Raw genomic sequence first — 15793 nt, 5'->3', positions numbered from 1 at the left:
TTATTATAAATCATTTCAAATAGTACTTCAGCCACAGGTGGCACCTTTTTAATAGGGGAGGATGGACTCGTGGTTAATGGCTGGAGCAGAATCAGTGGAATGGAATCAAATTCATCAAACACATGGTTTCTATCACGTTTTAAGGTATGACCCAGGTGCAGACAGTATTTGAAGATACTAAAGGGAGAAGGGGGAGACAAGCACAAAGACAGGTGAAACAGAACAGGGCATGACAGGTTTCTATGTGTCCGATAGTCCATTGGCTCCATTCCAGATATATTCTTATGAGCCGTGTTAATGCATTTTAATTCTTTGGTTTTCCTCTAATGACAGATGTGTTCATGGGAAGCTGGTTTTATTATGGCTGGAGAAGCAGAGGAAACCCTTTGATATGTTATATATGTGTATATTAACATGTCGTTTCTCAATCATCAGCACTGGGTAATATAATGGAGGCCTCTGTGTGTGATACACGACACACACACACACACACACACACACACACACACACACACACACACACACACACACACACACACACACACACACACACACACACACACACACACACACACACACATCCCACGCTGCTTGGAATTAAGAGAGGGGTAGTCTACAGTACAGAGGGACAGTTAATGAAACAGAGAGGGGTAGTCTACAGTACAGAGGGACAGTTAATGAAACAGAGAGGGGTAGTCTACAGTACAGAGGGACAGTTAATGAAACAGAGGGGTAGTCTACAGTACAGAGGGACAGTTAATGAAACAGAGAGAGGTAGTCTACAGTACAGAGGGACAGTTAATGAAACAGAGGGGTAGTCTACAGTACAGAGGGACAGTTAATGAAACAGAGAGGGGTAATCTACAGTACAGAGGGACAGTTAATGAAACAGAGAGGGGTAGTCTACAGTACAGACGGACAGTTAATGAAACAGAGAGGGGTAGTCTACAGTACAGAGGGACAGTTAATGAAACAGAGAGGGGTAGTCTACAGTACAGAGGGACAGTTAATGAAACAGAGAGGTAGTCTACAGTACAGAGGGACAGTTAATGAAACAGAGAGGGGTAGTCTACAGTACAGAGGGACAGTTAATGAAACAGAGAGGGGTAGTCTACAGTACAGAGGGACAGTTAATGAAACAGAGAGGGGTAGTCTACAGTACAGAGGGACAGTTAATGAAACAGAGAGGGGTAGTCTACAGTACAGAGGGACAGTTAATGAAACAGAGGGGTAGTCTACAGTACAGAGGGACAGTTAATGAAACAGAGGGGTAGTCTACAGTACAGAGGGACAGTTAATGAAACAGAGAGGTAGTCTACAGTACAGAGGGACAGTTAATGAAACAGAGAGGGGTAGTCTACAGTACAGAGGGACAGTTAATGAAACAGAGGGGTAGTCTACAGTACAGAGGGACAGTTAATGAAACAGAGAGAGGTAGTCTACAGTACAGAGGGACAGTTAATGAAACAGAGAGAGGTAGTCTACAGTACAGAGGGACAGTTAATGAAACAGAGAGGGGTAGTCTACAGTACAGAGGGACAGTTAATGAAACAGAGAGAGGTAGTCTACAGTACAGAGGGACAGTTAATGAAACAGAGAGGGGTAGTCTACAGTACAGAGGGACAGTTAATGAAACAGAGGGGTAGTCTACAGTACAGAGGGACAGTTAATGAAACAGAGAGAGGTAGTCTACAGTACAGAGGGACAGTTAATGAAACAGAGAGAGGTAGTCTACAGTACAGAGGGACAGTTAATGAAACAGAGGGGTAGTCTACAGTACAGAGGGACAGTTAATGAAACAGAGAGAGGTAGTCTACAGTACAGAGGGACAGTTAATGAAACAGAGAGGGGTAGTCTACAGTACAGAGGGACAGTTAATGAAACAGAGAGGGGTAGTCTACAGTACAGAGGGACAGTTAATGAAACAGAGAGGGGTAGTCTACAGTACAGAGGGACAGTTAATGAAACAGAGAGAGGTAGTCTACAGTACAGAGGGACAGTTAATGAAACAGAGAGGGGTAGTCTACAGTACAGAGGGACAGTTAATGAAACAGAGAGGGGTAGTCTACAGTACAGAGGGACAGTTAATGAAACAGAGAGGGGTAGTCTACAGTACAGAGGGACAGTTAATGAAACAGAGAGGGGTAGTCTACAGTACAGAGGGACAGTTAATGAAACAGAGAGGTAGTCTACAGTACAGAGGGACAGTTAATGAAACAGAGAGGGGTAGTCTACAGTACAGAGGGACAGTTAATGAAACAGAGAGGGGTAGTCTACAGTACAGAGGGACAGTTAATGAAACAGAGAGGGGTAGTCTACAGTACAGAGGGACAGTTAATGAAACAGAGAGGGGTAGTCTACAGTACAGAGGGACAGTTAATGAAACAGAGGGGTAGTCTACAGTACAGAGGGACAGTTAATGAAACAGAGGGGTAGTCTACAGTACAGAGGGACAGTTAATGAAACAGAGAGGTAGTCTACAGTACAGAGGGACAGTTAATGAAACAGAGAGGGGTAGTCTACAGTACAGAGGGACAGTTAATGAAACAGAGGGGTAGTCTACAGTACAGAGGGACAGTTAATGAAACAGAGAGAGGTAGTCTACAGTACAGAGGGACAGTTAATGAAACAGAGAGAGGTAGTCTACAGTACAGAGGGACAGTTAATGAAACAGAGAGGGGTAGTCTACAGTACAGAGGGACAGTTAATGAAACAGAGAGAGGTAGTCTACAGTACAGAGGGACAGTTAATGAAACAGAGAGGGGTAGTCTACAGTACAGAGGGACAGTTAATGAAACAGAGGGGTAGTCTACAGTACAGAGGGACAGTTAATGAAACAGAGAGAGGTAGTCTACAGTACAGAGGGACAGTTAATGAAACAGAGAGAGGTAGTCTACAGTACAGAGGGACAGTTAATGAAACAGAGGGGTAGTCTACAGTACAGAGGGACAGTTAATGAAACAGAGAGAGGTAGTCTACAGTACAGAGGGACAGTTAATGAAACAGAGAGGGGTAGTCTACAGTACAGAGGGACAGTTAATGAAACAGAGAGGGGTAGTCTACAGTACAGAGGGACAGTTAATGAAACAGAGAGGGGTAGTCTACAGTACAGAGGGACAGTTAATGAAACAGAGAGAGGTAGTCTACAGTACAGAGGGACAGTTAATGAAACAGAGAGGGGTAGTCTACAGTACAGAGGGACAGTTAATGAAACAGAGAGGGGTAGTCTACAGTACAGAGGGACAGTTAATGAAACAGAGAGGGGTAGTCTACAGTACAGAGGGACAGTTAATGAAACAGACAGGTAGTCTACAGTACAGAGGGACAGTTAATGAAACAGAGGGGTAGTCTACAGTACAGAGGGACAGTTAATGAAACAGAGAGGTAGTCTACAGTACAGAGGGACAGTTAATGAAACAGAGAGGGGTAGTCTACAGTACAGAGGGACAGTTAATGAAACAGAGGGGTAGTCTACAGTACAGAGGGACAGTTAATGAAACTGAGAGGGGTAGTCTACAGTACAGAGGGACAGTTAATGAAACAGAGAGGGGTAGTCTACAGTACAGAGGGACAGTTAATGAAACAGAGAGGGGTAGTCTACAGTACAGAGGGACAGTTAATGAAACAGAGAGGGGTAGTCTACAGTACAGAGGGACAGTTAATGAAACAGAGAGGGGTAGTCTACAGTACAGAGGGACAGTTAATGAAACAGACAGGTAGTCTACAGTACAGAGGGACAGTTAATGAAACAGAGGGGTAGTCTACAGTACAGAGGGACAGTTAATGAAACAGACAGGTAGTCTACAGTACAGAGGGACAGTTAATGAAACAGAGGGGTAGTCTACAGTACAGAGGGACAGTTAATGAAACAGAGAGGTAGTCTACAGTACAGAGGGACAGTTAATGAAACAGAGAGGGGTAGTCTACAGTACAGAGGGACAGTTAATGAAACAGAGGGGTAGTCTACAGTACAGAGGGACAGTTAATGAAACTGAGAGGGGTAGTCTACAGTACAGAGGGACAGTTAATGAAACAGAGAGGGGTAGTCTACAGTACAGAGGGACAGTTAATGAAACAGAGAGGGGTAGTCTACAGTACAGAGGGACAGTTAATGAAACAGACAGGTAGTCTACAGTACAGAGGGACAGTTAATGAAACAGAGAGGGGTAGTCTACAGTACAGAGGGACAGTTAATGAAACAGACAGGTAGTCTACAGTACAGAGGGACAGTTAATGAAACAGAGGGGTAGTCTACAGTACAGAGGGACAGTTAATGAAACAGACAGGTAGTCTACAGTACAGAGGGACAGTTAATGAAACAGAGAGGGGTAGTCTACAGTACAGAGGGACAGTTAATGAAACAGACAAGTAGTCTACAGTACAGAGGGACAGTTAATGAAACAGAGAGGGGTAGTCTACAGTACAGAGGGACAGTTAATGAAACAGAGAGGTGTAGTCTACAGTACAGATGGACAGTTAATGAAACAGACAGGTAGTCTACAGTACAGAGGGACAGTTAATGAAACAGAGGGGTAGTCTACAGTACAGAGGGACAGTTAATGAAACAGAGAGGTAGTCTACAGTACAGAGGGACAGTTAATGAAACAGAGGGGTAGTCTACAGTACAGAGGGACAGTTAATGAAACAGAGAGGGGTAGTCTACAGTACAGAGGGACAGTTAATGAAACAGAGGGGTAGTCTACAGTACAGAGGGACAGTTAATGAAACTGAGAGGGGTAGTCTACAGTACAGAGGGACAGTTAATGAAACAGAGAGGGGTAGTCTACAGTACAGAGGGACAGTTAATGAAACAGAGAGGGGTAGTCTACAGTACAGAGGGACAGTTAATGAAACAGAGGGGTAGTCTACAGTACAGAGGGACAGTTAATGAAACAGACAGGTAGTCTACAGTACAGAGGGACAGTTAATGAAACAGAGGGGTAGTCTACAGTACAGAGGGACAGTTAATGAAACAGACAGGTAGTCTACAGTACAGAGGGACAGTTAATGAAACAGAGAGGGGTAGTCTACAGTACAGAGGGACAGTTAATGAAACAGAGAGGGGTAGTCTACAGTACAGAGGGACAGTTAATGAAACAGACAGGTAGTCTACAGTACAGAGGGACAGTTAATGAAACAGAGGGGTAGTCTACAGTACAGAGGGACAGTTAATGAAACAGAGAGGTAGTCTACAGTACAGAGGGACAGTTAATGAAACAGAGGGGTAGTCTACAGTACAGAGGGACAGTTAATGAAACAGACAGGTAGTCTACAGTACAGAGGGACAGTTAATGAAACAGAGGGGTAGTCTACAGTACAGAGGGACAGTTAATGAAACTGAGAGGGGTATTCTACAGTACAGAGGGACAGTTAATGAAACAGAGAGGGGTAGTCTACAGTACAGAGGGACAGTTAATGAAACAGAGAGGGGTAGTCTACAGTACAGAAGACAGTTAGTTAATGGCGGTCCCAGATGAGTCTAGCTTAGTTTCTTTAAGCCATTACTGTCGAGAGGAGAGGCTGCTGAATTACCCACCGCTAATGTTTAACTTCTGGTTTCTATCACTCCTCAGCCTGTATTATAGATGGGGGGGGGGGGGGTCACTCAGGCTTTATAGGGGGAGTAGGAGACATGCTAATGATGGAGAGAAGGAACGATATGGAGAGAAGGAAAGAGGGGAAGAGATGGAGAGAAGGATAGAGGTGAAGTACAAAAAGCTTTGCCAAGATAATCCATCCACCTGACAGGTGTGGCATATCAAGAAGCTGATTAAACAGCATGATCATTACACAGGTGCACCTTGTGCTGGGGACAATAAAAGGCCACTCTAAAACGAGCAGTTTTGTCACACAACACAATGCCACAGATGTCTCAAGTTTTGAGGGAGCGTGCAATTGGCATGCTGACTGCAGGAATGTCCACCAGAGCTGTTGCTAGAAAATCAAATGTTAATTTCTTTACCATAAGTCGCCTCCAACATTGTTTTAGAGAATTTGGCAGTACGTACAACTGGACTCACAACTGCAGACAACGTGTAACCAGGCCAGCCCAGAACCTCCACATCAGCCTTCTTCCCCTGTGGGATCGTCTGAAACCAGCTACCTGGACAGCTGATGAAACTGAGGAGTATTTCTGTCTGTAATAAAACCCTTTTGTGGGGAAAAACGAATTCTGATTGGCTGGGTCTGGCTCCCCAGTGGGTGGAGCTGGCTCCAAAGTGGGTGGGCCTATGCCCTCCCAGGCCGACCCATGGCTGTGCCCCTGCCCAGTCATGTGAAATTGATAGATTAGGGCCTAATGAATTAATTTTAATTGACTGATTTAATTACATGAACTGTAACTCAGTAAAATCTTTGAAATTGTTGCATGTTGCGTTTTATATTTTGTTCAGTATAGTTCCAGTTGGAGTGAGGGTTGTGTGTGTTGGTACGGTGTGTGTGTTGGGATGGTGGTAGGGTGTGTGTGTTGGGGTGGTGGTAGGGTGTGTGTGTTGGGGTGGTGGTAGGGTGTGTGTGTTGGGGTGGTGGTGGGGTGTGTGTGTTGGGGTGGTGGTAGGGTGTGTGTGTTGGGGTGGTGGTAGGGTGTGTGTGTTGGGGTGGTGGTAGGGTGTGTGTGTGTGTGTGTGTGTGTGTGTGTGTGTGTGTGTGTGTGTGTGTGTGTGTGTGTGTGTGTGTGTGGTGTGTGTGTGTGTGTGTGTGTGTGTGTGTGTGTGTGTGTGTGTGTGTGTGTGTGTGTGTTTGTGAGCGTGTCTCTGTCTGTCTTATAGTGGAAACTCTGTATTGGTATAAACTCTGTATTGGTATAAACTCTGTATTGGTATAAACTCTGTATTGGTATAAACTCTGTATTGGTATAAACTCTGTATTGGTATAATCTCTGTGTTGGTATAAACTCTGTATTGGTATAAACTCTGTATTGGTATAATCTCTGTATTGGTATAAACTCTGTATTGGTATAATCTCTGTATTGGTATAAACTCTGTATTGGTATAAACTCTGTATTGGTATAATCTCTGTATTGGTATAAACTCTGTATTGGTATAATCTCTGTATTGGTATAAACTCTGTATTGGTATAAACTCTGTATTGGTATAAACTCTGTATTGGTATAAACTCTGTATTGGTATAATCTCTGTATTGGTATAAACTCTGTATTGGTATAAACTCTGTATTGGTATAAACTCTGTATTGGTTAGTTTAACTGGCTCTGCAGGCATGTAAATACCACTGCTTCCCCCTGTTCAACAGAACATGACTGTCAGACTGATAGGGTGTCTGATATCCTGTCTGATAGGGTGTCTGATATCCTGTCTGATAGGGTGTCTGATAGCCTGTCTGACATCCTGTCGATAGGGTGTCTGATATCCTGTCTGATAGGGTGTCTGATATCCTGTCTGATAGGGTGTCTGATAGCCTGTCTGACATCCTGTCGATAGGGTGTCTGATATCCTGTCTGATAGGGTGTCTGATATCCTGTCTGATAGGGTGTGCTTTAGTTGTTTTAGTAAGTTGCCATATTTTGTCACAGAGCTGCTCCAGTATTAATTCACAGAGCTGCTCTAGTATTAATTCACAGAGCTGCTCCAGTATGCATTCACAGAGCTGCTCCAGTATGCATTCACAGAGCTGCGCCAGTATGCATTCACAGGGCTGCTCCAGTATGCATTCAGAGAGATGCTCCAGTATGTATTCACAGAGCTGCTCCAGTATGCATTCACAGAGCTGCTCCAGTATGTATTCACAGGGCTGCTCCAGTATTCATTCAAAGAGCTGCGCCAGTATGCATTCACAGAGCTGCTCCAGTATTCATTCACAGAGCTTCTCCAGTATGCATTCACAGAGCTGCTCCAGTATTCATTCACAGGGCTGCTCCAGTATGCATTCACAGAGCTGCTCCAGTATGCCTTCACAGAGCTGCGCCAGTATTCATTCACAGAGCTGCTCCAGTATTCATTCACAGAGCTTCTTCAGTATGCATTCACAGAGCTGCGCCAGTATTCATTCACAGAGCTTCTTCAGTATGCATTCACAGAGCTTCTTCAGTATGCATTCACAGGGCTGCTCCAGTATGCATTCACAGAGCTTCTCCAGTATGCATTCACAGAGCTGCTCCAGTATTCATTCACAGGGCTGCTCCAGTATTCATTCACAGAGCTTCTCCAGTATGCATTCACAGAGCTGCTCCAGTATGCATTCACAGGGCTTCTCCAGTATGCATTCACAGGGCTGCTCCAGTATGCATTCACAGAGCTGCTCCAGTATTCACTTAAATAAAAGTTAAGTTAGCTAGCAAGCTAACTGGCCAAGAGAGGTGCGTTGAGTTGGCTAGCTAACATTAGCTATGTTTACCTTCTCTTGTTTCAGCAGAAAGTAGAGAGCGTGTCCTGGTGATTGTGTTAGTGTTGTAAAGTAAAGAACTTTATGAGAACAGCATGTTGGAAACCCTTGTCAATCCTTCATGAGAAACGCCGCAGTTAATCTGCTTTACTACACAGATGGGGGGAGAGAGAGAGTAGAGAGCAACGAGAGACAGGGAGAGAGTAGAGAGAGACAGGGAGAGAGTAGAGAGAGACAGGGAGAGAGAGAGTAAAGAGCAACGAGAGACAGGGAGAGAGTAGAGAGAGAGACAGGGAGAAGAGAGAGACAGAGAGGGGAGAGAGAGTATACTTTTTTCTGATCTGAATTGGCTGGCTGTCATTCTTAGTAGGTTATCAGTGTATGTGAATCAGGAAGACATTGGCGAACAAAGGTTTTCTGATCAAAAGGAATAGTTTTGTCTATCAATCATTTTTTAGGGCTGATCCACCTTGTACACTTTTTTTTGGACAGTATTGTCTCTCAACTGCAGTAAAAAATTGTCTTTTTCCAGGTCTGAAAAATATGATATTTTCTTACCAATAGTTTACATATTTAAATCAGCTGGATACATGGTTCCATCTAGTCAACCAATTCATGTTTTCATCGTCTTCTCCCATTTCCTCTCCTCTCCTCTCCTCTCCTCTTCTCCCATTTCCTCTCCTCTCCTCTCCTCTCCTCTCCTCTCCTCTCCTCTCCTCTCCTCTCCTCTCCTCTCCTCTCCTCTCCTCTCCTCTCCTCTCCTCTCCTCTCCTCTCCTCTCCTCTCCTCTCCTCTCCTCTCCTCTCCTCTCCTTCCCATCTTCTCTCCTCTCCTCTCCTCTCCTTCCCATCTTCTCTCCTCTCCTCTCCTTCCGATCTCCTCTCCTTCCCATCTTCTCTCCTCTCCTCTCCTTCCCATCTCCTCTCCTCTCCTCTCCTCTCCTCTCCTCTCCTCTCCTCTCCTCTCCTCTCCTCTCCTCTCCTCTCCTCTCCTCTCCTCTCCTCTCCTCTCATCTCCTCTCCTCTCCTCTCCTCTCCTCTCCTATCCTATTCTATCCTATCCTTCCCTTCTCCTGTCCTCTCCTATCCTTCCCATCTCCTCTTCTCCCATTTCCTCCCCTCTCCTCTCCTCTCCTTCTCTCATTTCCTCCCCTCTCCTCTCCTCTCCTTCTTCTCTCATTTCGTCTCCTCTCCTCTCATTTCCTCCCCTCTCCTCTCCTTCTTCTCTCATTTCCTCCCCTCTCCCCTCCTTCTTCTCTCATTTCCTCCCCCTCCTCTCCTTCTTCTCCCATTTCCTCTCGTCTCCTCTCCTCTCCTCTCCGATCCTCTCCTCTCCTCTCCTCTCCTCTCCTCTCCTCTCCTCTCCTCTCCTCTCCTCTCCTCTCCTCTCATTTCCTCCCCTCTCCTCTCCTTCTTCTCTCATTTCCTCCCCCTCCTCTCCTTCTTCTCCCATTTCCTCTCCTCTCCTCTCCCATTTCCTCCCTCTCCTCTCCTCTCCTCTCCTCCTTCTCTCCTTCTCCTCTCCTTTCCTCCAGGCTCTCTGTCCATTCTGAAGGCTCTAGATCGTGAGGACCAGGAAGTGTTTAACCTGACCATCATAGCTGAGGATCATGGGATGCCCCAGCTGTCCACCAGTCAGGTTCTGTCTGTCCACGTGATTGATGTGAACGATGAGCCGCCGGTGTTCCAGGGTGTGGAGCTGGAGGCGGAGGTCAGAGAGAACCAGGAAGCGGGAACCACGGTGATCACCGTCACGGCAACGGACAGAGACCAAGGTGAGACGAAAGGGGACGTTCATGCACGCACACAAACACTCTCATATCTTGGAGGGTCTGTCCGAATAAAACGATACAGAACATCTTCAAATCCAAACTGGTTGGATTGTTACTAAATAATCACTTTATTGAATGTTTAATTAAGACTGGCTAAATATTTCATTTAAAAAAGTGGAACTGACAGCGTTTTAACTACTTTGCAGATATGAAACAAACAGGCAATCGTAATATCAGTAAAAAAAATTATCAAATTCCTAGTTTATTCTTCAAAATCAACTTTATATGAGGTTTATAAAATAGGTAATTTTTTTACTCAATATTCCATGACGTACAGTGTTGGCAGAATAGATGGATGTAGTTCAATACATGATTAGTATTAAGTTCCCTGTAGCTCAGTTGGTAGAGCATGGTGTTTGCAACGCCAGGTTCACATCACTCACCATATAACTGTTTACAACCTGGACGTTTTATGTCATTTTTAAAGAAGCAATCTCTTACCTTCTTTCAAAGTAGCCTAGCCTAGCCTAGCCTAGCCAACATAGGTATGTTGATGGAATCATTCTATAAAACACTTAATATAACATTGAAACTGTCACATCAAACCACTGGCATGTGCGGTGTGTTTTTGACAACAGTGTTTTCCCGGTAATTACACTTTGGAACATTTACGAATAGCCACCGGCCATGTGAAGAAATAACAAAAAAAATGACTTTAACATTTTAAGCTAAACGGTCTGATCTGTTGCATCAGACTCATTAGAGCCCCACGGTGTCAAAATACCCATAAAACCTATTTCAGTCAAACAGGGAAATAGTTCCAATAGTTTTTCCTCTGGTGTAAAATGTTGATAACCATGTAAATCGCTCTAGGACAAGGTGACTTTCATCAATATATTTGACCAGTATAATCAATGCAATGACCAGTAGAAACTGCAGTCATTTTCATTATTCTTAGCAATGATTTAGGAATCCTTGTGAGTAAGTAATTAGCTAGGTAGCTACTTGTTGTTCGCCTATTGAAATTGAACTTCAGTTCATGAAAATAAATAGCTAGCCAGCTACTTAACCCAGTTACCCAAAGCTAACGTTATAAAAAGAGCCAACTAGCTTCATCTGGCTAGTGAGGCTCGACCGGACCGGGTTATGTGTTGTGAAGCTAGCCACAATAAGGATCATTGACAGTCATGCAAATGAATAAAAATATAATTATACCATACCTTTATTTTGAAGGCTAACCACATAGTCCAGCATTGTGGCCTATCCTTATTGTGTCTAGCTTCACATAGATGGGTCCGACCACCATTAATCAAATAAGAACTGTCTTATAAATTAGGGCTATTTTAGATGATGACGCCTAGCTAGATAGTTAGCTAGCTAACTATATAGCTACTGAAACAGATTGTCGTTTTGTTATGTTTTTGGGGAAGAACATTGTTTGCATCCATGAGGTAGCTAGCTTTTTTTTTTAATGACTAGCACTGTAGGTGCGCGAGACAACTTTACCAGCATCATAACATACGTGTCGATGAATCGTTGTGACATATGAAATACGAGTCATGTAATAACTACGGAAGAAATGTGACGTACAGTCATATTCAGGTCCTGATTGGTCAACAAGCTTATTTGACACGTCAAATAGTGTTATTTGACATGTATATTTTTGACACGCCAAGACCCAAACGGCATTCCATAGCAAAGACCCAAACGGCATTCCATAGCAGAGACCCAAACGGCATTCCATAGCAAAGACCCAAACGGCATTCCATAGCAAAGACCCAAACGGCATTCCATAGCAAAGACCCAAACGGCATTCCATAGCAGAGACCCAAACGGCATTCCATAGCAGAGACCCAAACGGCATTCCATAGCAAAGACCCAAACGACATTCCATAGCAAAGACCCAAACGGCATTCCATAGCAGAGACCCAAACGGCATTCCATAGCAAAGACCCAAACGGCATTCCATAGCAGAGACCCAAACGGCATTCCATAGCAGAGACCCAAACGGCATTCCATAGCAAAGACCCAAACGGCATTCCATAGCAAAGACCCAAACGGCATTCCATAGCAAAGACCCAAACGGCATTCCATAGCAGAGACCCAAACGGCATTCCATAGCAGAGACCCAAACGGCATTCCATAGCAGAGACCCAAACGGCATTCCATAGCAAAGACCCAAACGGCATTCCATAGCAGAGACCCAAACGGCATTCCATAGCAAAGACCCAAACGGCATTCCATAGCAAAGACCCAAACGGCATTCCATAGCAAAGACCCAAACGGCATTCCATAGCAAAGACCCAAACGGCATTCCATAGCAAAGACCCAAACGGCATTCCATAGCAGAGACCCAAACGGCATTCCATAGCAAAGACCCAAACGGCATTCCATAGCAAAGACCCAAACGGCATTCCATAGCAGAGACCCAAACGGCATTCCATAGCAGAGACCCAAACGGCATTCCATAGCAAAGACCCAAACGGCATTCCATAGCAGAGACCCAAACGGCATTCCATAGCAAAGACCCAAACGACATTCCATAGCAAAGACCCAAACGGCATTCCATAGCAGAGACCCAAACGGCATTCCATAGCAAAGACCCAAACGGCATTCCATAGCAGAGACCCAAACGGCATTCCATAGCAAAGACCCAAACGGCATTCCATAGCAAAGACCCAAACGGCATTCCATAGCAAAGACCCAAACGGCATTCCATAGCAGAGACCCAAACGGCATTCCATAGCAGAGACCCAAACGGCATTCCATAGCAGAGACCCAAACGGCATTCCATAGCAAAGACCCAAACGGCATTCCATAGCAGAGACCCAAACGGCATTCCATAGCAGAGACCCAAACGGCATTCCATAGCAGAGACCCAAACGGCATTCCATAGCAGAGACCCAAACGGCATTCCATAGCAGAGACCCAAACGGCATTCCATAGCAGAGACCCAAACGGCATTCCATAGCAGAGACCCAAACGGCATTCCATAGCAGAGACCCAAACGGCATTCCATAGCAGAGACCCAAACGGCATTCCATAGCAAAGACCCAAACGGCATTCCATAGCAGAGACCCAAACGGCATTCCATAGCAGAGACCCAAACGGCATTCCATAGCAGAGACCCAAACGGCATTCCATAGCAGAGACCCAAACGGCATTCCATAGCAGAGACCCAAACGGCATTCCATAGCAGAGACCCAAACGGCATTCCATAGCAGAGACCCAAACGGCATTCCATAGCAGAGACCCAAACGGCATTCCATAGCAAAGACCCAAACGGCATTCCATAGCAAAGACCCAAACGGCATTCCATAGCAGAGACCCAAACGGCATTCCATAGCAGAGACCCAAACGGCATTCCATAGCAGAGACCCAAACGGCATTCCATAGCAGAGACCCAAACGGCATTCCATAGCAGAGACCCAAACGGCATTCCATAGCAGAGACCCAAACGGCATTCCATAGCAGAGACCCAAACGGCATTCCATAGCAGAGACCCAAACGGCATTCCATAGCAGAGACCCAAACGGCATTCCATAGCAGAGACCCAAACGGCATTCCATAGCAGAGACCCAAACGGCATTCCATAGCAGAGACCCAAACGGCATTCCATAGCAGAGACCCAAACGGCATTCCATAGCAAAGACCCAAACGGCATTCCATAGCAGAGACCCAAACGGCATTCCATAGCAGAGACCCAAACGGCATTCCATAGCAGAGACCCAAACGGCATTCCATAGCAGAGACCCAAACGGCATTCCATAGCAAAGACCCAAACGGCATTCCATAGCAGAGACCCAAACGGCATTCCATAGCAGAGACCCAAACGGCATTCCATAGCAGAGACCCAAACGGCATTCCATAGCAAAGACCCAAACGGCATTCCATAGCAGAGACCCAAACGGCATTCCATAGCAAAGACCCAAACGGCATTCCATAGCAAAGACCCAAACGGCATTCCATAGCAAAGACCCAAACGGCATTCCATAGCAAAGACCCAAACGGCATTCCATAGCAAAGTCCCAAACGGCATTCCATAGCAGAGACCCAAACGGCATTCCATAGCAGAGACCCAAACGGCATTCCATAGCAGAGACCCAAACGGCATTCCATAGCAAAGACCCAAACGGCATTCCATAGCAGAGACCCAAACGGCATTCCATAGCAGAGACCCAAACGGCATTCCATAGGGATCCTGGTTGAGAATGAAACGACTGAACAAATGAACAACGAAACCGTACAGGAAGTGAAAGAAATAGGTTTTGATTATGTTTTACTGGCAATGGGGACCTACGTAAAAGCCAACAAAATAACGCTTTGGTCAGTGTGGTGTGTGTGTGTGTGTGAACCTTTATTTAACTAGGCAAGAACAAATTCTTATTTACAATGGACGGCCTGCCCCGGACGACATTGGGCCAATTGGGCGCCGCCCTATGGGACTCGCGCCGCCCTACTCACACCGCCTATGGGACTCGCGCCGCCCTATGGGACTCGCGCCGCCCTATGGGACTCCCAATCATGGCTGGATGTGATATCACCGCTGTGATACAGCCTGGAATGGAACCAGGGTGTCTGTAGTGACGCCTCTAGCACTGAGACGTAGTGCCTTAGACCGCTGCGTCCATGCGAGTGTGTTAACTATTTAACTGTACTAGAATGCTTAAAAAGGCCACTAACATTTTAAACATCGGTATCGGGGTTTTTTTGGCAAGGAAAATATCGATGTCGGACAGTTAATATTTATGTTCAGTATCTATGGTTCAGTTCAGCACAAAGTTCAAGTTCATTTATATTGGATATTTAGTTCTCTCGTCAGTAGCTATTGAACCAAGTATGCCATGACAATAACCTCTCTGGGCTAGGCGGGACGAATTCGTCCCACCTGCGCAACAGCCAGTGTAATCCAGTGGCGCGATTTTCAAATACCTTAGAAATGCTATTACTTCAATTTCTCAAACATATGACTATTTTACAGCATTTTAAAGACAAGACTCTCGTTAATCTAACCACACTGTCCGATTTCAAAAAGGCTTTACAACGAAAGCAAAACATTAGATTATGTCAGCAGAGTACCCAGCCAGAAATAATCAGACACCCATTTTTCAAGCTAGCATATAATGTCACAAAAACCCAGAAGACAGCTAAATGCAGCACTAACCTTTGATGATCTTCATCAGATGACACACCTAGGACATTATGTTATACAATACATGCATGTTTTGTTCAATCAAGTTCATATTTATATCAAAAACCAGCTTTTCACATTAGCATGTGACGTTCAGAACTAGCAAACCTCCTGTGAATTTAGTAAATTACTCACGATAAACGTTCACAAAAAACATAACAATTATTTTAAGAATTATAGATACAGCACTCCTTTGTGCAATCGAGGTGTCCGATTTTAAAATAGCTTTTCGGTGAAAGCACATTTTGCAATATTCTCAGTAGATAGCCCAGCCATCACGGCTAGCCATTTAGACACCGACCAAGTTTAGCCCTGACCAAACTCCGATTTACTATTACAAAAGTTTGATTACCTTTGTTGTCTTCGTCAGAATGCACTCCCAGGACTTCTACTTCAATAACAAATGTTGGTTTGGTCCAAATTAATCCATCGTTATATCCAAATAGCGGCGTTTTGTTCGTGCGTTCCAAGACACTATCCGAAGTGTAAATAAG

General features: G+C 44.9%; 1 protein-coding gene across 1 annotated transcript in view; it reads left to right on the top strand.

Annotated features, from left to right (window-relative positions):
- Nucleotides 1–15793, top strand: part of dchs1b (dachsous cadherin-related 1b) — a 249121-nt gene that overhangs the window by 190154 nt on the left and 43174 nt on the right. The window contains 1 exon segment of the mRNA XM_082957589.1: nt 9872–10111. Within this exon segment, the coding sequence (XP_082813715.1) occupies nt 9872–10111 (240 nt within the window).

The sequence above is a fragment of the Salmo salar genome, chromosome 11 (assembly GCF_965601325.2).
Source record: "Salmo salar chromosome 11, fSalSal1, whole genome shotgun sequence".
In the NCBI taxonomy this organism is placed as follows: Eukaryota; Metazoa; Chordata; class Actinopteri; order Salmoniformes; family Salmonidae; genus Salmo; species Salmo salar.
This window is presented reverse-complemented; position numbering and strand designations above follow the sequence as displayed.